This window comes from Nerophis ophidion, unplaced genomic scaffold, assembly GCF_033978795.1.
Source record: "Nerophis ophidion isolate RoL-2023_Sa unplaced genomic scaffold, RoL_Noph_v1.0 HiC_scaffold_65, whole genome shotgun sequence".
Taxonomy (NCBI): Eukaryota; Metazoa; Chordata; class Actinopteri; order Syngnathiformes; family Syngnathidae; genus Nerophis; species Nerophis ophidion.
Window position 1 is genome coordinate 62,987 of NW_026906987.1, and position 23,787 is coordinate 86,773.

Here is a 23,787-nt window from a genome sequence, read left to right on the forward strand (position 1 = left end):
ACACTCCCCGCTTGGTATAATGTTTTATACCACTATACAGTCTCTTTACGAAGGAGCAACACAACCTCTGAAACAGGTCTAGTGTAGATTATTGGAGTACCTTGTCGGATGATCTTAACATCTACTTTTCTTACTTTGTTGTCATGGCTGTTGATAGACTTGACGATGAGTCCAGTGGGACATTCATTTCTTCTCACCTGGCCGTCTTTCAGTAGTACTAGGTCTCCAATTTGCAGGTTAGGCCTTTCTGCATACCATTTTCTCCTAGTTTGTATGGTTGACAGGTATTCTTGTTTCCATCGCTTCCCGGATCTATCAGAGAGAGATTGGACTTGCCGCCATTGTTGTGAGTGGATGTCTTTCACGTTGAAGTCTCCTGGCGGTGCAGATATGACGTCTCTCTTCAGTGTCAGCAAGGTTGCAGGTGTTAGTATTGCTGGCATCTCTGGTTTAGTTGAAACTGGAATGAGAGGTCTTGCGTTTATAATTGCCATGACCTCAGCCATGAGAGTGGTGAGCACCTCATGAGAAAGGTGAGAGCCTCCCTCCTTAAGGAGCAATGCATCCAGGATACGGCGAGTGATGCCAATTAGTCTTTCCCACACTCCTCCAATGTGGGAAGAGTTTGGCGGATTGAAGATCCAAGTGCACACTTAGTCCTGCAGGTAAGTTTTCAACTCTTTTTCCAACGACTCTTCCTCTTTTTCCGACCACTTGTCCCTCGCCGTCACCTTCTCTTCCTCGTCATGCTTCTCGTCGTCTGTGCTGGAGTCCATGACGATGGCCTTGGACTTGCTCCCCGCTCTGGACTTCTTGGGGCTGGACGAGGAGCGTCCTGCTTGGGCGTCGCTCTTCTTGCCCTTGGCGGCCGACACTTTTTTCTTGGCCCTCTTCTTTTTCTTGGCGGGAAGCTGTTTGCCGCTGTTCTGTCTCTGAGGATCTCATCAGTCCCCACGTTGACTTTCAAGATGTCAAAACCATACGGTACATCAGGGAAGCAATACAAAAACTCATGAAAAAAATAAACACAGCTGTAAAACACTTACATACAAACAAGACAGCTGCTTGTACACCCGAAAGAGAACAAAGAACAGTGTCTAAGAGGAGCATCAACATTTGCATTTAAACTGTAAAATCCTGTTTATGATTTATTTACTCTACTTATTTAAATATGAACATTTTCCTTTAGGAAACTTTTATGATTTGTGTGTTGTTGTAGCTGGTATGCTGCAATTTTTTTTATTTTTTTCCCCCAAGATGGTGACCCTGTAGTGGCTGCTGTTGGCAGGAGCTCTGTGCTCTTGTGTCATCCTTTTGTGTTTCCTTCTTCTTTTTATGTTTATATATATACATATATATATATATATTTTTTTGCCTTTTGGTCCGGACCTTTTGGGACTGTGTGACAAGGGGTGGCACTTTCGTGACTTCTGCGGTGCTTTTTTGTGAACTTCTGGATCTGCCTCCCGAGAGCCTTTTGGCCATGGAGACCAGCTGCTGGGTTTCTGCCACACCAGAGTCCGTTTGGAGAGACTGGAGGAGATGCAGATGAAGAGACAGGACTGCGGAGCTAGCACTGAGCGCCGGGACGGAAAAGCTTCACAGTGTCTTGGCTGAATGAGCAGGTATCGGACACCTCGGTCTCTTTGGACATATCCTCACTCATCCATGCGGACTGGACACTGGCCGAGACTTGGTTTGGCGGCCGAGAGTGGAGTCGGCTCTCTTGGTTGCTTTGTTGGGTCTGCTCCCGTCTCTGGCCAAGCTCCCTCCACCCCAGCAGACGATGGCGTGGGACACCGCAAAAGCCACCACAGTGTATTTGTTTCTTTTACTTTTTATTCATGTATGTATGTAGAAGTGTCTGGTTGCATCAGCTCTGCTCTTTTAATGTCCTTTGTCTTCTTTGAAGTTTCCCTCTTCCACACATGAAAGAGGAATGTGTGCTATGGCAATAAGTTGTTTTCTTCCCTTGGCCTCAGTCTGGACCCCCTCTCCAGGGGCCCAGGCTTAGACCGATTTTTTTTTTCTCTCTCATTGCCCCCACTTGTTTACCTGTATGTATCTCACCTTTTTTGCAAGGGGCGCCGCAAGTTGGCAGACCCGTCAGCGATCCTGTTCTGTCTCCCTAGAATGTTTGTCTGACCTTGAATGGGATTCTGCTGAACATTTTAATTTCCCCTCGGGGGTTAATAAAAATGTGTCTGATTCTGATGTTTAACATCAACAAAACATAGCTAATTAGTAAAAATAAACTACATTAATTCATCTCTCAACGGTGTTGAGACATTGTTGGACAGCGGAGTAGTAACTAAATCCAAATAAAAAATGATTTTATTTTTTTAAGATATCTGGCTTGTATTTTCAGTAGGGATGTAAATTTATAGATTCATGGATATGATACCCTAATAAATATTCCTTATCGATACCAGTATTTATCAGTACTCTTGTCGGTACTACATGTCATTTGTGGAAATAAAAACCTGAAAAAAAGGCATTTTAAATAGCATTTCTATTAGCACCAGAGTTTGAACACCTCCAACATGATGTTCTGTAACATTTTAAAGCAGGGAAGTCTTTTATCAGCAGCTGTTTATTTGAAGTCTTAAATAGATAGATAGATAGTACTTCATTGATTCCTTCAGGAAAATTAAAAGAAGTCAACTATGTGTGCAGTGCAAGGTGAAATGCAGTAATGTCATCTTCTTCTCAATAACACACACATCAAACTTTTGCGCGTAGTTGCTTCCTTATTTGTCATCATTCAAAGCTGATTGTAATGTGTAGCAGCGGCAGCTGAACTCAATGTGAAAATGTATCATAGTTATGTCAGTCAGCTGGAATTAAAAATACAAATAGTTGTGCCGTTAGTCCAGAATCTTCACGGTCCTCATGGACAACATAATTAGGAACCATCCATCCATCCATCCATCATCTTCCGCTTATCCGAGGTCGGGTCGCGGGGACAGCAGCCTAAGCAGGGAAGCCCAGATTTCCCTATCTCCAGCCACTTCGTCTAGCTCTTCCCGGGGGATCCCGAGGCGTTCCCAGGCCAGCCGGGAGACATAGTCTTCCCAACGTGTCCTGGGTCTTCCCCGTGGCATCCTACCAGCTGGACGTGCCCTAAACACATCCCTAGGGAGGCGTTCGGGTGGCATCCTGACCAGATGCCCGAACCACCTCATCTGGCTCCTCTCGATGTGGAGGAGCAGCGGCTTTACTTTGAGCTCCTCCCGGATGACAGAGCTTCTCACCCTATCTCTAAGGGAGAGCCCCGCCACACGGCGGAGGAAACTCATTTCGGCCGCTTGTACCCGTGATCTTATCCTTTCGGTCATGACCCAAAGCTCATGACCATAGGTGAGGATGGGAACGTAGATCGACCGGTAAATTGAGAGCTTTACCTTCCGGCTCAGCTCCTTCTTCACCACAACGGACCGGTACAACGTCCGCATTACTGAAGACGCCGCACCGATCCGCCTGTCGATCTCACGATCCACTCTTCCCTCACTCGTGAACAAGACTCCTAGGTACTTGAACTCCTCCACTTGGGGCAGGGTCTCCTCCCCAACCCGGAGATGGCACTCCACCCTTTTCTGGGCGAGAACCATGGACTCGGACTTGGAGGTGCTGATTCTCATTCCGGTCGCTTCACACTCTGCTGCGAACCGATCCAGTGAGAGCTGAAGATCCCGGTCAGATGGAGCCATCAGGACCACATCATCTGCAAAAAGCAAAGACCTAATCCCGTGGCCACCAAACCGGAACCCCTCAACGCCTTGACTGCGCCTAGAAATTCTGTCCATAAAAGTTATGAACAGAATCGGTGACGGAGTCCAACCCTCACTGGAAACGTGTCCGACTTACTGCCGGCAATGCGGACCAAGTTCTGACACTGATCGTACAGGGAGCGGACTGCCACAATAAGACATTCCGATACCCCATACTCTCTGAGCACTCCCCACAGGACTTCCCGAGGGACACGGTCGAATGCCTTATCCAAGTCCACAAAGCACATGTAGACTGGTTGGGCAAACTCCCATGCACCCTCAAGAACCCTTCCGAGAGTATAGAGCTGGTCCACAGTTCCACGACCAGGACGAAAACCACACTGTTCCTCCTGAATCCGAGGTTCGACTATCCGGCGAAGCCTCCTCTCCAGTACACCTGAATAAACCTTACCGGGAATGCTGAGGAGTGTGATCCCACGATAGTTGGAACACACCCTCCGGTCCCCCTTCTTAAAGAGAGGGACCACCACCTCGGTCTGCCAATCCAAAGGTACCGCCCCCGATGTCCACGCGACGCTGCAGAGTCTTGTCAACCAAGACAGCCCCACAGTCCCCAGAGCCTTAAGGAACTCAGGGCGGGTCTCATCCACCCCCGGGGCCTTGCCGCCGAGGAGCTTTTTAACTACCTCAGCAACCTCAGCCCCAGAAATACGAGAGCCCACCACAGAATCCCCAGGAACCGCTTCCTCAAAGGAAGACGTGTTGGTGGGATTGAGGAGGTCTTCGAAGTATTCCCTCCACCGATCCACAACATCCGCAGTCGAAGTCAGCAGTCATACACGGTGTTGACAGTGCACTGCTTCCCCTTACTGAGGCGGCGTATGGTGGTTCAGAATCGCTTCGAAGCCGTCCGGAAGTCGTTTTCCATGGCTTCCCCGAACTCTTCCCATGTCCGAGTTTTTGCCTCCTCGACCGCTAAAGCTGCACACCGCTTAGCCCGTCGGTACCTGTCCACTGCCTCCGGAGTCCTATGAGCCAAAAGAACCCGATAGGACTCCTTCTTCAGCTTGACAGCATCCCTCACTGCTGGTGTCCACCAACGGGTTCTGGGATTACCGCCACGACAGGCACCAACAACCTTGCGGCCACAGCTCCAATCAGCCGCCTCGACAATAGAGGTTCGGAACATGGTCCACTCGGACTCAATGTCCCGCACCTCCCTCGTGACATGTTCAAAGTTCTCCCGGAGGTGTGAATTGAAACTCTCTCTGACAGGAGACTCTGCCAGACGTTCCCAGCAGACCCTCACAATGCGCTTGGGTCTGCCAGGTCTGTCCGGCATCCTCCCCCACCATCGCAGCCAACTCACCACCAGGTTGTGATCGGTAGAAAGCTCCGCCCCTCTCTTCACCCGAGTGTCCAAAACATGAGGCCGCAAATCCGATGACACAACTACAAAGTCGATCATGGAACTGCGGCCTAGGGTGTCCTGGTGCCAAGTGCACATATGGACACCCTTATGTTTGAACATGGTGTTTGTTATGGACAATCCGTGACGAGCACAAAAGTCCAATAACAAAACACCACTCGGGTCAGATCCGGGCGACCATTCTTCCCGATTACGCCTCTCCAGGTTTCACTGTCGTTGCCAACGTGAGCGTTGAAGTCCCCCAGTAGGACAAGGGAATCACCCGGGGGAGCACTTTCCAGTACTCCCTCGAGTGCTCCCAAAAAGGGTGGGTACTCTGAACTGCTGTTTGGTGCATAAGCACAAACAGTCAGGACCCGTCCCCCCACCCGAAGGCGGAGGGAGGCTACCCTTTCGTCCACTGGGTTGAACTCAAACGTACAGGCTTTGAGCCGGGGGGCAACGAGAATTGCCACCCCAGCCCGTCGCCTCTCACTGCCGGCAACGTCAGAGTGGAAGAGGGTCCAGTCCCTCTCGAGAGAACTGTTTCCAGAGCCCTTGCTGTGCGTCGAGGTGAGTCCGACTATGTCCAGCCGGAACTTCTCTACCTCGCGGACTAGCTCAGGCTCTTTCCCCCCCAGTGAGGTGACGTTCCACGTCCCAAGAGCTAGCTTCTGTAGCCGAGGATCGGACCGCCAAGTGCCCTGCCTTCGGCTGCCGCCCAGCTCACATTGCACCCGACCTCTATGGCCCCTCCTATGAGTGGTGAGCCCATTGGAGGGATGACCCACGTTGCCTCTTCGGGCTGTGCCCGGCCGGGCCCCATGGGGAGAGGCCCAGCCACCAGACGCTCGCAATCGTGCCCCAACTCCGAGCCTGGCTCCAGAGCGGGGCCCCGGTGACCCACGTCCGGGCGAGGGAAATCTGGGTTCATTTCGTTGTAATTCCATAGAAGTCTTTGAGCTGCTCTTTGTCTGATCACTCACCTAGGACCTGTTTGTCTTGGGAGACCCTACCAGGGGGCATGAAAACCCCCAGACAACATAGCTCCTAGGATCATTGGGACACGCAAACTCCTCTACCACGGCAAGGTAGCAGCTCAGAGAGGAGCAAGGTTTGTGTTTGAGGATATTGATAGCGACGGACAAGAAAAAAAAAAAAAAAAAAGTTTAAAAAAAAAAAGTTTTAAAAAAAAACGCGATTGCATTGGGACAGATTAGACAATTCTGGGAAATCCCTTATCTTTCTATTGTGTTGCTAGTGTTTTAGTGAGTTTAACAGTACCTGATAGTCAGATGTGTGTGTTCACGGGTGTGTTGACGCCAGTGTCTCAGGGAAGTCGACGGCTGCTTTATGGGCGGCACAAGCTGACCTAAGAAGAGACTTTTTACCACAATTTTCTCACCGAAACCTGCTGGTTGACATTGGGTCGGGATCCATGTTCGCTGTGATCCATAGTAAAGTTTCACCTCTGTGAATTTTAAACAAGGAATCACCGTGTGTTTGTGTGGCTAAAGGCTAAAGTTTCCCAACTCCATTTTTCTACTTTGACTTCACCAATATTAATTGAACAAATTGCAAAAGATTCAGCAACACAGACGTCCAAAATACTGTGTAATTATGCGATTAAAGCAGACGACTTTTAGCTGTGTGTGTGTGTGTGTGTGTGTGTGTGTGTGTGTGTGTGTGTGTGTGTGTGTGTGTGTGTGTGTGTGTTTGCAGCGCTCATATTTCCTAACAGCCTGTGACGTCAAGCATACACGTCATCATTACGTGGCGTTTTCAGGAAAAAACTCCCGGGAAATTTTAAATTGCAATTTAGTAAAGTAAAGCGGCCGTATTGGCATGTGTTGCAATGTTAATATTTCATCATTGATATATAAACTATCAGACTGCGTGGTGGGTAGTAGTGGCTTTCAGTGGGCCTTTAGGTCGGGGTCTGATCGTCTAGTCATTGATATCGACACCTAAATCGCCCCCTTGTGGTGGAAAATTATAACAGTCATAACTTCCTTCCACATGCTCCAATCTTCCTGATTTGTTTATTTATAGTGGGTCGAGATCATCGTCATTCAACATCCTGTACGCATATTCAAAATGACTTTTTTCATACTCAGCACATTTTCTAACAGAATCTTGTTAATATGCTCAATAAGGTTCTATTCAAATGTAATACAAGTAATACGTAAGACTTTATTTGCACACTTAAGGAGATAAGTTTCCAGGTAAAAAAGATTAATTGTTTATCTATTTATTTTCCATGCATTAATTTAGATCCAGAACACACATTGTTATATATCTTATTATATTATAATCATTACTATAATTGAATGTAAGTTTGTGTAAAATATTTTCACACAACAAAGTGTGAATACATGTTATAAAGTGTGGGGTTGAGTTATAATTGATATAATACATTTAGGTATGGCAAATGCATTTTGTTTACTTGCCAACTATTCAAATTATATTTAATATACATATTTGTATAATGTCATGTAATATGAATTCAACATTATTTATGTTAACATAAGAGTTTATTTGCTAACCAGTTCTACTTCTGAGTATTTATTTTATTTTCTTATTGAACAATTAAACACACATAAACAATGTTTAGACACATTAAGGTACTTTCAATACAATATGAGTCAATGTTTTTTCAATATTTTACTCAGCAATATAAAAAACATCACATTAAATCCAATCCTCTTACAAACAAAACCCGTTAAAGAAAGTAAAAGTAAATATGAGAGACCATTCCAATAAGATTAAAATAAAATATATATAAATAAATGATAAACTTAAACTATTTCAGTAAATATAATAAAGGCTTTTTCTATTTTGTACAATCTTCCAAGATTGAATTAATAAATTCAAATCATTAACACAATGATAGAATTTGGATTTCACTTTAAGAAAGACACTTTTGTGTATGAGAGCAAATATTTCACACTTTTTAAAAATTGATATAAATTCACGACACGATCGGTCCACGCATGCTCGAAGATTACGTCACTTCCTGCATTTACAATTTGTTTTATGTCAGAGTTCGTGCGAAATCACGTTCTGTGATATTTGAATGTTTTATTAATGTTTTGTAGGAAAATATATTATCTTGGAGAAAAAGGGAACAACAATAAAAACATGTGGAATCTGGCAGTAATATCGCTACAATTTCTAGCACTTTCACTCTTGTCATTGCAATGAATGTCGCACGGGGGCGCCACTGAACCCCAACATTAAAGCTTTGTTTGATATACTTTGAATTTATTTTTGAAAAACAAGACACTCGTTTATATCACATTGTATTTCAAACAAATATTACAGGTTATAAAAGCATGGTAACAGTGACAGCAGGCAATATCTTATATAGAGCTACCTCTTCCACCGCTCAGCTGTGACGTCATTCCCAGCTTCCGGGGTAAACGGAAAGCAGCAGAAGAGAGCAGTACTGCCTTGTAACGTCAAGTGTGCCAAGTGAGCAGGACGCTAATAAGTCAGTCTTATTATTTGTTATCCAGTTTATAATATTTACGTCGTATAAAATACATCTTTGATTTTTTAGTTAAGGATAAAGTGGTCTCGATGCGCTAGAAGCACTGTGCCGCTTCTCGTGCTATCTTTGCTTGTTAGTTAGCTTAGCTGGCTAGTTAGCTTAGCTTGTTAGCTGCTAACAGAAGACACAGAAGTTATCAACACATCGCTAAGTAGAGATCAAGTGTGAGAGTAAAGTGTTGTGATTGTGTGAAAATGTACGAAAGAAGGATAGCAAAGTATGAGGAGGAACTTTGTCCAACAAAAGAGGAGAAGGAGCGACAACATCAACTGCTGGATGTTTATTATAAGAAACATCATCAAGTTGTGTTACACAGAACAGGTTTGTTTACTTCTTACTCTCACATCTTTACTAACTTTACATTTATTAATAACACTATGTTTAATATATTGTGTATAAGAAGTTGTGTTGTCTTGTGAGGATGATGCATTCCGTCTGCTACTTGCAACGTGGTCTTGCAACCACGTGGTTGTCTGTGTTCTGTGGAATGTAACTACTAAAGATGAGTTACATATCCCAGTCCATTTGTACTACAAACTGTCAGTGGTGGAACAAGTCAGAGATGTGCTGTGGACGAGCTCCATGACATGGCCCCCTAAACCCAAATAATAAAGGTAGCTCTACCATCATTTTATAACACACAATCATCTCTGGGTTTACTACAAACAATCTCTAACCAGGTTTTAAAAAGTTTGTCAGCCATTTTTGCTAAAATTTGCATTTCCTGATATTTACTTATTTTCTCCCTTTCACCACAGCATCAGCCCGTTCGCAGGATGTAGAACAATTATCAAAGGTCAAGACAAGTGTTGCCTTAAAGGAGGGTTCATATTTTAGGGCACCAAGGCAAATGCTATTTTATTTCCAGTTTGTTAATTGAATGCAGAATCGCTCACATTTATTTGTGCATTAAATCTTTAGACAATTTTGCCCCGTACTTTGGGTCAAAGCATAATAATTGTGTAAATGCATCAATAAGTTCATTATACTTGTTTAAGGTGCTTTTTTTTTTTAAACCTTTATTTTGTTAACACAGTCAAACCTATTATTGTGAAGGGGGAAGTGTGTTGCTGTTCTCAGAACGATGTGTGGAGGTGAAAGTTGCAACTATTGTCCTGTTTGTACATTATTCCAACATTGATGATGTCGTTCACAACAACACAAGCAGATGAGATGTGTTGTGGGTGTATGAATTTTCCTTGCCATCTGTAGCTTTGTAGTTTAGTCGCTATTTTGAATGACAGCGTGTTTAAAGGATGAATGAGTGATCCAGAACACATTTTTCATCCATCTGTCTTCTTCCGCTTAGCCGAGGTCTGGTCTTGGGGGCAGCAGCCTGAGCAGGGAAGCCCAGACTTCCCTCTTCCCAGCCACTTCATCCAACTCCTCCCGGGGGATCCCGAGGCGTTCCCGGGCCAGCCGGGAGACATAGTCTTCCCAACGTGTCCTGGGTCTTCTCCGTGACATCCTACCGGTCGGACGTGCCCTAAACACCTCCCGAGGGAGGCGTTCGGGTGGCATCCTGACCAGATGCCCCAACCACCTCATCTGGCTCCTCTCCATGTGGAGGAGCAGCGGCTTTACTTTGAGTTCCTCCTGGATGGCAGAGCTTCTCACCCTTTCTCTGAGGGAGAGCCCCGCCACTCGGTGGAAGAAACTAATTTGGGCCGCTTGTACCCGAGATCTTGTCCTTTCGGTCATAACCCAAAGCTCATGACCATAAGTAAGGTTGGACCTTTGAGCGACCGATAAAGAGAGCTTTGCCTTCCGGCTCAGCTCCTTCTTCATCATAACTGATCGATACAGCGTCTGCATTACTGAAGACGCCGCACCGATCCGCTTGTCGATCTCACGATCCACTCTTCCCTCACTCGTGGACAAGACCCCTAGGTACTTGAACTCCTCCACTTGGGGAAAGATCTCCTCCCCAACCCCGAGATGGCGCTCCACCCTTTTCCGGACGAGAACCATGGACTTGGAGGTGCTGACTCTCATTCCGGTCGCTTCACACTCTGCTGCAAACCGATCCAGTGAGAGCTGAAGATCTTGGCCGGATGAAGCCATCAGGACCACATCATCTGCAAAAAGCAGAGACCTAATCCTGCTGCCACCAAACCAGATCCCCTCAACGCCCTGACTGCGCCTACAAATTCTATCCATAAAACAGAATCGGTAACCAAGGGCAGTCTTGGCGGAGTCCAACCCTCACTAGAAACGGGTCCGACTTACTGCCGGCAATGCGGACCAAGCTCTGACACTGATCATACAGGGAGCGGACCGCCACAATAAGACAGTCCCATACCCCATACTCTCTGAGCACTCCCCACAGGACTTCTCGGGGGACACGGTCGAATGCCTTCTCCAAGCCCACAAAACACATGTAGACTGGTTGGGCAAACTCCCATGTACCCACAAGGACCCTGCCCAGAGTATAGAGCTGGTCCACAGTTCCACGACCAGGACGAAAACCACACTGTTCCTCCTGAATCCGAGGTTCGACTATCTGGCCTAGGGTCCTCTCCAGTACACCTGAATAGACTTTACCGGCAAGGCATTATTTTCCCGAACAAATGTTGCTTCTTCTAAGAATGACAACATTGCTCTTACATTTATGTCAATTTCCCTGATATTGTGCAATGAAAAGCAGATTTTGTTATATTAGCCAATTCTGTGACACCGGAAGTCATTGTTGAAATAATCCATCCATCCATTTCCTACCGCTTATTCCCTTTTGGGGTCGCGAGGGGCGCTGGCGCCTATCTCAGCTACAATCGTGCGGAAGGCGGCATACACCCTGGAAAGTCGTTACATCATCGCAGATTGTTGAAATAATATGCCTTTTTTTGTTGAGTTAAGTGATTATTGATTGGATTATTACTTTGGGAAGGTCAGAGAAGAGGAGTTGTAAGAATTTTCTCATAAGTCACCTGCTAATGTTAGCCAAGTTAGCTGAGGGGAGTCGTGTATGAAACAAGCTCAGCTTCCTCATGAACATGACATGATGATGTCACATAAGGACTACACTCACAAAAGAATGGCAACGTTTGGGCCCCCAGACCCGCTTTATTTGTGCCGTATCAAGGCAGCACTTTTTTACGCTTTCAGACCAAACGAACAAAAGAAGACCTTTTGTATGCAGTTTGAGAGCCGCAGCCGGAGAAAATAAACACAACAGACTGCAAAGTTCATTGACCGGTTGTTTGATTGATTGACTAATGTTTTAATACCTCTGGACATTGACTTGAAATATTTATATCCATCACACAAACATGCTTGTGGGGGAGTTTTCTGTGTCTACGTACCTTCCACACATGCGTACACCCACCGGAGTGACACTTTTCCAAGTTGCACCATCCCCACATTTTTCAACCTATTCAAACCATTCCAACATCAACACATTCCACTCATCCTGGACATTCAAACTAACACTTTCCCAAGTTCCAAACCAAATTCCGGTTTTCCTGGAAATTTAAACTCTTCAACATTTAAGCCATTCCAACATTCAAACTATTCTTACATTCATACTACATTCTGTCAGCATTTCAGTTCAATTTCAGCATTGCAGCATTCACACACAATTCCTTGAACAATTGCCTCATCTACTTATTATTATTATTATTATTATTATTAAATGTAGCTTACCATATTGCTGAAAATTTTAACTTCCCCTTGGGGATTAAATAAAGTACCGTATTTCCTTGAATTTCCATCGGGGTGATAATTAATTTAAAACCTCTTCTCACACCGTCGTTTACCAAAGGCATGCGGTAAAGGCAAGCATGCGCTAATTATTTTAAAACCTCTTCTCACTCCGGCATTTACAGAAGGCATGCGGTGAAACTAGTCCTGCGCTTAAAAATTTGAGTGTGATGTAAGGATGCCATCATGAAAATCACATTTAATAAAAAAAAACTTTATTATGGTCTTACCTTTACTTATAAATGAAGTCCATGCGCAGCTCCCTCTGATCAAAAGCATCGATAACTTGTTTATAGAAGTCTTCCTTTCTTCAGTTTTAAAAGTTTCTCTGTCTCGATGGAGATTTTCCTTTATTACCTCCTGCTTCGATTGAAAGTCCAGTTTAGAAAACTGTTTTATTTTAGATATGTAATCCTCCATGTTAAAAGTGCAAGCGAGAGGAAAAAATAAACACACGCTGCTCACTCTTGCTGCTTGTTGTCACTTCTTCTGCAGCCGAGTAGTCGCAAGAAGGATCAGTAGCGCCCTCTACCACCAGGAGGCGAGAGTCATTTAATGACTCATATTTGACACACGCAGCTACGGTATATTAATAAAACATAGCTGCTTACTGTTCTTTTTAGCATATTCAATAGCTTGGACCTTAAATCCTATTGAATAGCTCTTAATCGTCTTCCCTTTATGCGATTTCAAATTATTGAAATCAGTCTCCTCCATTTTGAAAATGATGACAGGTGAAGTGTCACTCGTGACGTGACGAGTTTGACCCGGCGGAAATTCTAGGCATATGCTAATTATTTGGCGAAGCGAGTTTGACTCGGCGTTAATCATGAGCCGGCGGTAATGCTAAGCACGCGCTAAATAGTTTGCGAAACAAGTTTGACCCGGCAATAATTCTAGGCAGGCGCATACTATATACCCGTGAACTGATTTTGATTGAATGTGTGGACTGCAAGAATGATGCCTTCTCAGTTCTCACTCTTAACACAATTTGAGTGTCTAGAAATGCAGTAAATTAATATAATCCATTATTAATAATGTAAACAAGTTATCTTTTGAAGGTGTAGTCAGTAATCTGATTACTTCTTCCCAGTTTAACTGTGGTGACACTATCTAAATGAAAGTAAAACAGATGTCATCTTTCTTGGCCAACATGTTGACTGTGCTCATGCTTCTTTTATGACAGACATGTCTCTAAAGATGAATGTGAAACTCACAGTAAATATTGTTCACCAGCAGGGGGAGCTCATCACTAGTACTACTGTGTGGAAGCTGGCATGTGGTACATTATTTTCTGTGTGTGTATGACTTATTCAGAGGGAGAACAGCACACTTTCATGTATGGCATCTACCATTAAGGATTGCAGGAATGACTTTTAGGATGTTTTTATATGAATAAGGTGGATTGAACGTTGGCCTGGGAAGGCATTCCCCTGAAGGTCTTTTTATGTGTCAGCTGGAAGTACCCTGACTGCTGTGAGGGGAAACTGATGAGATTGTGAGATCATATGTTGGTGCAGGACATTGTCTCATGTGACTGAGCAAAGCTGGACTTTTCTGAAGAATGTTTGTTTTCTCCTGTCCCGCAGACATCGATGAAGAACATCTTCCTCATGAGCAGGAGGAGGAACCACAGTCCCCCCACATACACGAGGAAGAAAAGGTACCACATTCCCAACACATCAAAGAAGGAGGAGAGGAGTCAAAGCCCCCCCACATTAAAGAGGAAGACGAGACGCCACACACCCATAATGTTAAACTGACCCTTCACATTAAAGGGCAAGCGGAGGACCCACTCATCTTACACATCAAAAAGGAAGAGGAGGACCTACTGACCCCTTATTTTAAGGGGCAAAAGAACCAGCTGACCCCTTACATTAAAAGGAAAGAGGAAGAAGAGGACCAAGAGCCGCCACACATTAAAGAGGAAGAGGAGGAAGAGGGCATCAGTCAGCCTAAATGGTTGGAGGAGTTCCCAGTGACTGGTGTCCCTGTGAAGAGTGAAGATGATGAGGTGAAAGGTGAAAGTGAGGAGAGGGGAGGGGGGGAGCCTCCAAGCAGCAGCTCAACACAACACATGACAACAGAAGCTGATGGAGACCACTGTGGAGGATCACAAGCAGACAAGCTCTTAGCTCCACTATCAGATAGTGAGGACACAACGTCACACTCTCCTGACACTGATGATGAAGACTCTAAAGATGATAAGACATGTCACACTGACAACACTCACTTCACATCTTCTCACTGTCACAAAACTTTTAAATACCATTGTAGTCTGAAAACACACATGAGAACACACACTGGAGAAAAACCTTTTTCTTGTTCACTCTGTAGTAAAGGTTTTACACAAAGTATCCATTTGAAAAGACACATGAGAACACACACTGGGGAAAAACCTTTTTCTTGTTCACTCTGTAGTAAAGGTTTTACACAAAGTATCCATTTGAAAATACACATGAGAACACACACTGGTGAAAAACATTTTTCCTGTTTAATCTGTGGTAAAGGTTTTACAGAAAGTCAGAGTTTGAAAGTACACATGAGAAGACACACTGGTGAAAAACCTTTTGTCTGTTCAATCTGTGGTAAAGGTTTTACTAGCAGTCAATGTTTGAAAAGACACACAAGAACACACACTGGTCAAAAACCTTTTCCCTGTTCAATTTGTGGTAAAAGTTTTAGAGAAAGTCGCAATTTGAAAGTACACACGAGAACACACGCTGGTGAAAAACCTTTTCCCTGTTCAATTTGTGGTAAAAGTTTTATAGAAAGTCAGAATTTGAAAAGACACATGAGAAGACACACTGGTGAAAAACCTTTTTCCTGTTCAACCTGTGGTAAAGGTTTTACACAAAGTCACGATTTGAAAGTACACATGAGAAGACACACTGGTGAAAAACCTGTTTCTTGTTCAACCTGTGGTAAAGGTTTTACTGCAAGTCAGAATATGAAAAGACAATGAGAACACACACTGGTGAAAAATCACATTCCCGTTCAATCTGCAACAGAAGCTTTGGTGACCGATCAACCCTTGTAAGACACATGAGAAGACACCCAGGAGAGAAAGTGTTGAGTTGCAGTGTGTGTGGTGAAAGATTGTCTTCTAAGTACCAGTGTAAGAAACACAAGTGTGCTGGTGAGAACAGCAGCAGCAAATGAAACTGCAGGATTTGAAATAAACTGTCCAGACTTTCATTTTGACTTTCTAACAACATCAGCACATATAACATGTGTGACATTGTTGTTTGTCTAACAATCTGTTTAATATGATCTTTACATTTATAGATTAGATATTTTATATTAGTGCTTTTTTCAGTCAAGCACATACATTAATATGCAACATTGTGTACTTTTATTAAAAAATGGACAGAACAATTTAAGTAAAAAGGTGGGAGTAAACAGTACGGGAAATATTTTACATGCAATAAACATTTTATGTGTGTGTGTGTATATATATTCTGTATATTCAACATATAATTTTAGACTTATTCATATGAAATATGAAATTATTACATGTTTGTATTTCTAATTGTTAATAATCCCATAGATTAGCACCTTTATATGATATACATATGTACTGGTTCACATCTGAAACATCTTCTGGACCACTTCAGGAAGCATATTATTAATTACTTTATACATCGTTTCAACAATACAATTTTAAAATGTGTGACTTTTTGAATCATCTGTTGGGTCTCTTTAATCTATTTTATTCATTATATTTTTTACTCTGTATTATGATGATTGTGTTGTGATTGTTATATATGTATGTCCCCAGACCTTTATGCAGTATAAAAGTGAGAGAAAATGGCAGATTTATTTGTGGAAGGATGGCTAAGTTTTTACATTTGTGGATATATTAAATAAATCAAGTATTGTGTTTTAAATATTTTTTAGGTTTTTTGTTTTATTTTAACATCCCCAAAACATCAATATCAGTCAAAGTTTGGAGTGTCAGGCAAAAGCCAATATTGTACATCATCCCACTTTGCATACATTCATAAAATAAACTGTTTATTTTGTTTCCCTATCACAAAAACGAACAAGTGTTGTCTTCAATTGCAAAAGAACATTGTAAAAATAATTTCAAGTGGTTAATTCCGTTTTGTTTTTTCTTAAATTAACTCCTTTGCCTTAGGAAGAATGGAAACTTTCAAGTTATGAGTTTTGTTTTGTTCCAGAGAAAATACAGTAAAACAGAAATAGTAAATAATTTAAAAAGATAATATGCAGCAAGTAGAATATTTTTAAAGAAAAAGCCTTTATACATTTTGTAATAATTTTTTATTCACAGGTCGTACTTAATAAAATCTTCAAATATTGAAATATTTTTTATCACTCAATAAGTGCATCAGTGACCAAATGCCTTTTTCAAACCATTGCTGTTCAAAGATGGATTTGTTTCTCATTTTAATATAAGAACAATTCCATAGTGGAGTATTGTGTGTGATGAAGTTGTGTTTGTAAATTAGTTTCCAGTACAACAACACTTGCTGGTAGGGATGGGTACTGTTCACTTCTAATTCCATGTTTTATGTGTTATATATGTCAATATATTGTGTGTTTGTATTTTGCCAACTTGGTAGAATCACATGATAGGCAGGTTGTATCATGTTTTTCTGTCACCTGTCATGGCACACACACTGTCTGCTGTGGGAACACCAAGAGGCTCCACTGTGAGCCAAGCAGGACACGCCCCCATGCTCGTTGCGCAGACCGCGCCGACACAGCAGGTGGCAATCTACCAACGACACACCTGGGACTAATGAGAGGCGACAGAATAAAGAGCTTCGTCGCTGACTGCTTCTCGTGGGAACGTAGCCCTGGTTACAGTAAGTTCTCGCGTCTCTGGCTCCCCTCTTGTGCTTTCTCTCTTGTCTGTTGTTGCCTTCCTTGTGCCTGGCCCTGATTTTGTCCTTTTGTCTTCTCCTGTTCCCACAGCCTTCGTGCCTCAGTCGTTGCCTTGCACTTCTACCCGGATTCTGATTGCCTCCCTTGATTCTCGACCCCACACCCGGATTTGGACCTCGGACGCCTCTCTCCTGCCCCACGGACCTTGCTTGGATCACGAACTCTTTGGGATCTTCCTCTCTGGACTTGGACGCTGCCACAACCAACACACACCTTCAACAAACCCACGGTAATTCACATTGTGTTAAAGGGGAACATTATCACAATTTCAAAAGGGTTAAAAACAATAAAAATCAGTTCTCAGTGGCTTGTTTTTTTCAAAATTTTACCGGTCCCGGAATATCCCTAAAAAAAGCGTCAAAGTGCCTTTTTTTCGCTCCTTGCCTTGACACTGTTCATTTTCCTGTGACGTCATACAGTGCTGCCAATACAAACAAACCATGACGAATATCACAAGAAGATATAGCGACATTAGCTCGGATTCAGACTCTGATTTCAGCGGCTTACGCGATTCAACAGATTACGCATGTATTGAAACAGATGGTTAGAGTATAAAAGTATTGAGATAAAAACTGAAGCTATTGAGCGAATAGCTATTGACGCTACTCATAACCATAGCATGGCCGAATAGCTGCGTTAGCATTGCCGGTAAAATGTGCGGACCAAACTATCAGGACGTTCCCATCTTGTGACACTGGAGCAACTTAAATCCGTCGATTGGTAAGTGTTTTTTTCGCATTAAATGTGGGTGGAAGGAAACGTAATATTGTTGCAAATGCATCTGCAGGTTATCCATACATCTCTGTGCCATGTCTGCTTTAGCACCGCCGGTAAATAGCATGTTAGCATCGATTAGCTGGCAGTCACGCTGCGACCAAATATGTCTGATTAGCACATAAGTAAACAACATCAACAAAACTCACCTTTGTGATTTCGTTGACTTTATCTTTGCAAATGCATCTGCAGGTTATCCATACATCTCTGTGCCATGTCTGCCTTAGCATCGCCGGTAAAATGTGCAGACACTCTGGCACATTCAATGGGGGTCTGGCGGCAGACACTATCGCATCTTCGGGCCAGTGGTGCAACTTGAATCCCTCCCTGTTAGTGTTGTTACACCCTCCAACAACACACCGACGAGGCATGATGTCTCCAAGGTTCCAAAAAATTGTCGAAAAAACGGAAAATAACAGAGCTGAGACCCAATGTTTGCAATGTGTTGAAAATTAAAATGGCGGCTTTATTACCTCGGCGATGTTAAGTTCTGACGTCATCACCACAGAGCGATAAACAGAAAGGCGTTTAATTGGCCAAAATTCACCCATTTAGAGTTCAGAAACCGGTTAAAAAAATGTATGGTCTCTTTTTCTGCACCATCAAGGTATATATTGACACTTAAGTCTGGTGATAATGTTCCCCTTTAATTTCCACACATAGTCTAACATCCACACACATAGTTGCATACACACTCCACGTATTCATTAAAGACTCAATAAACCCATTGAGCTATACCTCCTGTTGTTGTGCGGTCTCCTTCCCCCTTGTCGATACATAACATCACCTTGAGGAAATGGCATAAAGAGGAAGATGACAATATAATGTCACTTGGACAATGATGTACAGAACAGAGGAGATTTAGTTCATTTTTATTTTTGCTTTTAGGTGAATATTTTTTTTTTATTATTTCACAAAACTTCTCCATTACCCAGCTCTGGATTTCTGGTAGCTGCTTAAAAAGAGATGGAAGTGGATATATGGAGGGGATGTGTGAGGAAGGTATGGACGTGGATAGGAACAGAGGGGAGAGAGGAAAGAAGCGGAGAGGAGGTCATGAAGGAAAGTAGCGCACTAAAAGAGTAGAAAGGTGGAAAAAGATGATGGTGGATAATTGCAAGATTATATATACATTGAAGTCAGATGAAGACATGAAGGATATTAATGTGATGACACAGGTTAATGGTTGAAAGAAGGACATTGGAGAGGTGGAGATGGCCACGTGTTACGATTCATTTGTTGTTTGCTTTTGTGTATTTTCTTATTATGTTTGGACTCCGCTGATCCCATTGTTTGAGCACTTCCTTGTTTGTTTTTGTCACCATGGCTACTTCATTCGCTCCACCTGCTCTTACTTTCGGACGCACACCTGCTTTTGATTGTTGTGTTAGTATTTAAGTCCGCCTGCTACCTGAGTTCATTCTGGACGTTTTGCTTGCTCAATGCAACAGTTAGGTTGTTTCCTCCCGGGCCTTTTGTTTGTTCCTCGCTAAGTTTTAGCTTAGCCTCTGCGCGCTCGGCTCGCGCTGCTTTGGACTTTGAACTCAACCCTTGCTAAGATTAGCATTTTACTTCCCGTGCTTTGGCGCACCTTTATTTTACCCTTTTGTCATGTGTTATTTTGGATTTCTATATTAGAACCAGTTCCTACCTTCATCCTGCTTGCTCCGGGTCCTTTGGCATCAAGAGGTGGCCCTCCTCCCACATCCACGATGCGACCACACCGTAACAGAGGGTGTGTGAAGTGTAAATAGTGACAGGTTGTAGAACATGTTTAAATGCAATGTGAATACTAAACACCTGAAAAGCTCTAGAAAGGCCAGTGCAGTCTCTAAACGTTTTGACTCGAGGGCCACAATTGGATAATATATATATATAATATTCCACAGAACTCAGCAAGTACATTTGGAACCTCAAAGACAATAATGTTGAATATTCAACAACATGGCAAACTCTTGCATCCAGCACACCTTACAACAGTGGTAATAAAAGATGCAACCTATGCTTAAAAGAGACACTGTTTATTATACATCACCCAGACCCGTCATCACTCAACAAGCGCAGTGAAATCATCTCAGCATGCCGTCACAGACGGAAACACCTCCTAGGTAACACATGAGCCAATCACCACACCCTACGCCTGCCTGTACCCACCCACTCTGTGCCCTATATAAACCATTGTATGTGAATACTTCCATTAAAATCTCCTGATGATTGAGGGAACCCCTCATGAAACAGTTCTGTAGAGATGAAGTAGTCTTGTGATTTTTCCCACACCTACATATTGCGCTCTACCACGGTATCGAGCACTATTCTCTGGATAATCCAATCAAGATATATATATATATATATATGTGTATATGTCCCCACCTTCTACCATCCTAGTTACGTCCATTGTGTCCTTAAGCAAGACACTTCACCCTTGCTCCTGATGGAACCTGGTTAGCGCCTTGCATGGCAGCTCCTGCCATCAGTGTGTGAATGTGTGTGTGAATGGAGAAATACTATCAAAGCGCTTTGGGCTCCTTAAAAAGAGGTAGAAAAGCGCTATACAAGTACAAACATTTACCATTTATATATATATATATATATATATATATATATATATATATATAAATCCCATACATGTGTATATTCATGTATATATACACATATATTGATATACTATACATAATATTAACGGGACGGTGTGGCGTTTCCAGTCACGGTTGGACTTTGTCACCCATCCTGTTCAAAACTTTCATGGACATAATTTCTAGGCGCGGTCAAGGTGTTGAGGGGATCTGGTTTGGTGGCTGCAGTATTAGGTCTCTGCTTTTTGCAGATGATGTGGTCCCGATGGCTTCATCTGGCCAGGATCTTCAGCTCTCACTGGATCGGTTCACAGCCGAGTGTGAAGCGACTGGGATGGGAATCAGCACCTCCAAATCCGAGTCCATTGTTATCATTCGGAAGAGGGTGGAGTGCCATCTCCAGGTTGGGGAGGAGACCCTGCTCCCAAGTGGAGGAGTTCAAGTACCTCGGAGTCTTGTTCACGGTGTGGTGTCTTCAGTAATGCGGACGTGGTGAAGAAGGAGCTGAACCGGAAGGCAAAGCTCTCAATTTACTGGTCGATCTACGTTCCCATCCTCACCTATAGTCATGAGCTTTGGGTTAGGACCAAAAGGACAAGATCATGGGTAAAAGTGGTCGGAATGAGTTTCCTCCGCCTGGGTGGTGGGTCTCTCCCTTAGAGATAGGGTGAGAAGCTCTGTCATCCGGGAGGAACTCAAAGTAAAGCCGCTGCTCCTCCACATGGAGAGGAGCCAGATGAGGTGGTTCGGGCATCTGGTCAGGATGCCACCCGAACGTCTCCCTATGGAGGTGTTTTGGGCACATCAAACCGGTACACTTTAAATAAAAAAAAAAGTTGAGAAAACAAACATTTTCAAGGTAACTTGATGCAACAAGATTTTAGCGTTTTACTATTGTTGACTTAACTAAGATTTACAAGTTGAGATAAGAGTTATGTCAACTCAGATCTTCTTGTTCACCAAATTATTATATTCACGTCGGACCAACAATAAAGTTCATGCTTCAATTCCATGTATTTTTACCTTCAACAAACTCATATATTCTTGTTGAACTTTGACTACTGTTCTTGACTTAACTAAGATTTCAAAGTTTAGAAAATAGTTTTACCAACTCGATCTTGTTCACCAAATTATTATATTCACGTCGGACCAACAATAAATTTCATGCTTCAATTCCATGTATTTTCACCTTCAACTAACTCGGAAATTCTTGTTACTTCAGTTAGTAAAATTCCTTTACAAGTCAAGTAACATTTATGTTGCGATAATTTTTTTTTTAAATGCTGAATGAATAAATAAAATAAAGAGCAGACATCAAAATATATCCAAAACCTTGTTTATTTCTCATTTAGAAACATGTTTAACATAAGGGTTCAATTGGGTGTGTCAGAGACCTTGACACTTTCCCAGCTATTTTCTTTAAAGTGAATAAACCAGCTAAGAAAGTTAAAAGCTAAGAAATAAATGCTTTTACAGCAGCCAGGCAATATAATTGTGTAATGATTTGATGATAGAATTATCATCATAGATAGAGAAAATGTGTTTAGTAAATTAGAAGAGTTGACAAACTTGATCAGTTGACAGTGAATATGCACCTCTTGTCAACCTCACTTAAATGTAAAGAAAAAGATATATCTACATTTAAGTGAGATTCACAAAATACCAATATGCTACATGACAAATGGCAGTACCGAGTTCTGGCGGGTTATGTGGCATAATGGCGTTTTGTGAATCTCACTCAATTTTAAATACATTTTGAAAAAAAAAAAAATTCAAAAAATGGTGTATCTGACTTAATTGTAAATACATTTTGAAAATAAATATAATTGTTTTCCGTGTGGCCTTGCATGTTTTAAATCACTGGCCGTGAAGTTTTATATGAGCACCAACCACAATGCACTCGAACAGGCAGAAAACATAGGTTGGCTTCCACATTAAGAGTCACAGCAAAAGCTTTGTTTTCAGAGACCTTGTCCGCTGAGAGCACTGAGAGCCCATCCATCCATCCATTTTCTACCACTTATTCCCTTTTGGAGTCACGGGGGGCGCTGGCGCCTATCTCAGCTACAATCGGGCAGCAGGCAGGGTACACCCTGGACAAGTCGCCACCTCATCGCAGGGCCGCACTGAGAGCCAAGCTGGAAAAAGATAGACTGAATTGCTTCAAAGGTGTACGTCATCTCCTTTGGATAATCAATGTTGATGGCATACAGTAGGCCAAAGAGGTATGCAAAGGCGGTACCGAGGTCTGGCAGGTCATGTAGCACCATGGAACCTTCCAACACAACAGCCCAGTCCCGTAAGTTGGGTGATACAGCAGGATCATCTTCTTCAATGATTGTAAGGATGCCAACAGACACGCCTCTGAGCACTCTTTCTTCAGGGTCACTTTCCTGAGGGTAAGTAACACATGCATGATTGAGTGTTAGGTCCAACAAAAGGATGTAATTAGGGCCCCACTTGTGTGGATCTTCTGGGAACGATTACAATTTTACAATGTTCAAAAAAATGGAAAAAACCCTTAAATTACTTTCAAATGAATTGAAGGTAGAACATTAACCATTAAATATAAAAAAAAAATTGGGGCAGGAACTTTTCTTTATGGTTAAATGCTTTGGCTAAAGAATATGACATTTGGGCTTTCAAAAACAAATCTGGGCACAAAATGAAATCTACACAAAGTGTATTATGCATAAAATCTTTGTCATCAGCTATGAGATCCTACTCCATTCATCCATCCATTTTGTACCGCTTATTCCCTATGGAGTCGCGGGGGTTGCTGGTGCCTATCTCAGCTACAATCAGATCCTACTCAAAATGTTAAAATAGTAATAGTTTTTTAGCTTGTTGCTCCACTCTCTGGTTCAAGGCAAGGCAACAGAAATCATTCATTTTAACTGTTTGTGCATTTTGGAAGGAATAGGCGAAGATTGTTCATCGCAAGTAAGCTTAGCTCAAAAACTAGCAGTCAATTGTAAGTGTTAGTATGCCGCTGCCGACTGTGAGCCAGGGTGAATTTAGTTTATATTCAACAGACATTCATCAGCAATGTCGTTTTCTCTTCTGCAACTTAAAACTAACAGCATGTCGTCGGAATAGAGTTGTAAAGTTTATCTTCTGACTGTTGGCGAAGGC

General features: G+C 42.7%; 2 protein-coding genes across 3 annotated transcripts; one reads left to right on the plus strand and one right to left on the minus strand.

The window, feature by feature from the left end:
- Positions 1-23: 23 nt before the first annotated feature.
- Positions 24-644, minus strand: LOC133547125 (uncharacterized; the record flags this gene model as incomplete). The annotated part of the gene is made up of 1 exon (XM_061892950.1): positions 24-644. A coding segment is annotated over one exon (612 nt), but the record flags the coding sequence as incomplete, so codon positions are not given.
- A 7,902-nt stretch (positions 645-8,546) lies between these two features.
- LOC133547126 (zinc finger protein 25-like) lies at positions 8,547-16,285 on the plus strand. Of its 2 annotated transcripts, XM_061892952.1 has the most exons (3): positions 8,547-9,013; positions 13,981-14,054; positions 14,170-16,285. In XM_061892952.1, the coding sequence occupies exons 1-3, from the start codon at positions 8,887-8,889 to the stop codon at positions 14,224-14,226; spliced, it is 258 nt and encodes an 85-aa protein (XP_061748936.1). In that variant the 5' UTR covers positions 8,547-8,886; the 3' UTR covers positions 14,227-16,285. The 2 variants fall into 2 exon arrangements, with proteins under 2 accessions (XP_061748936.1, XP_061748935.1); XM_061892951.1 differs by having other exon boundaries at positions 13,981-16,285.
- The last annotated feature ends 7,502 nt before the right edge of the window (positions 16,286-23,787 follow it).

What these genes read in the sequence shown, in the direction of transcription:
- LOC133547126 (XM_061892951.1), top strand. Translation starts at nt 8,887, where the DNA reads ATGTACGAAAGAAGGATAGCAAAGTATGAGGAGGAACTTTGTCCAACA. An exon ending in AGTTGTGTTACACAGAACAG is followed by an intron (nt 9,014 to 13,980) that starts GTTTGTTTACTT and finishes CCTGTCCCGCAG; the next exon opens with ACATCGATGAAGAACATCTT.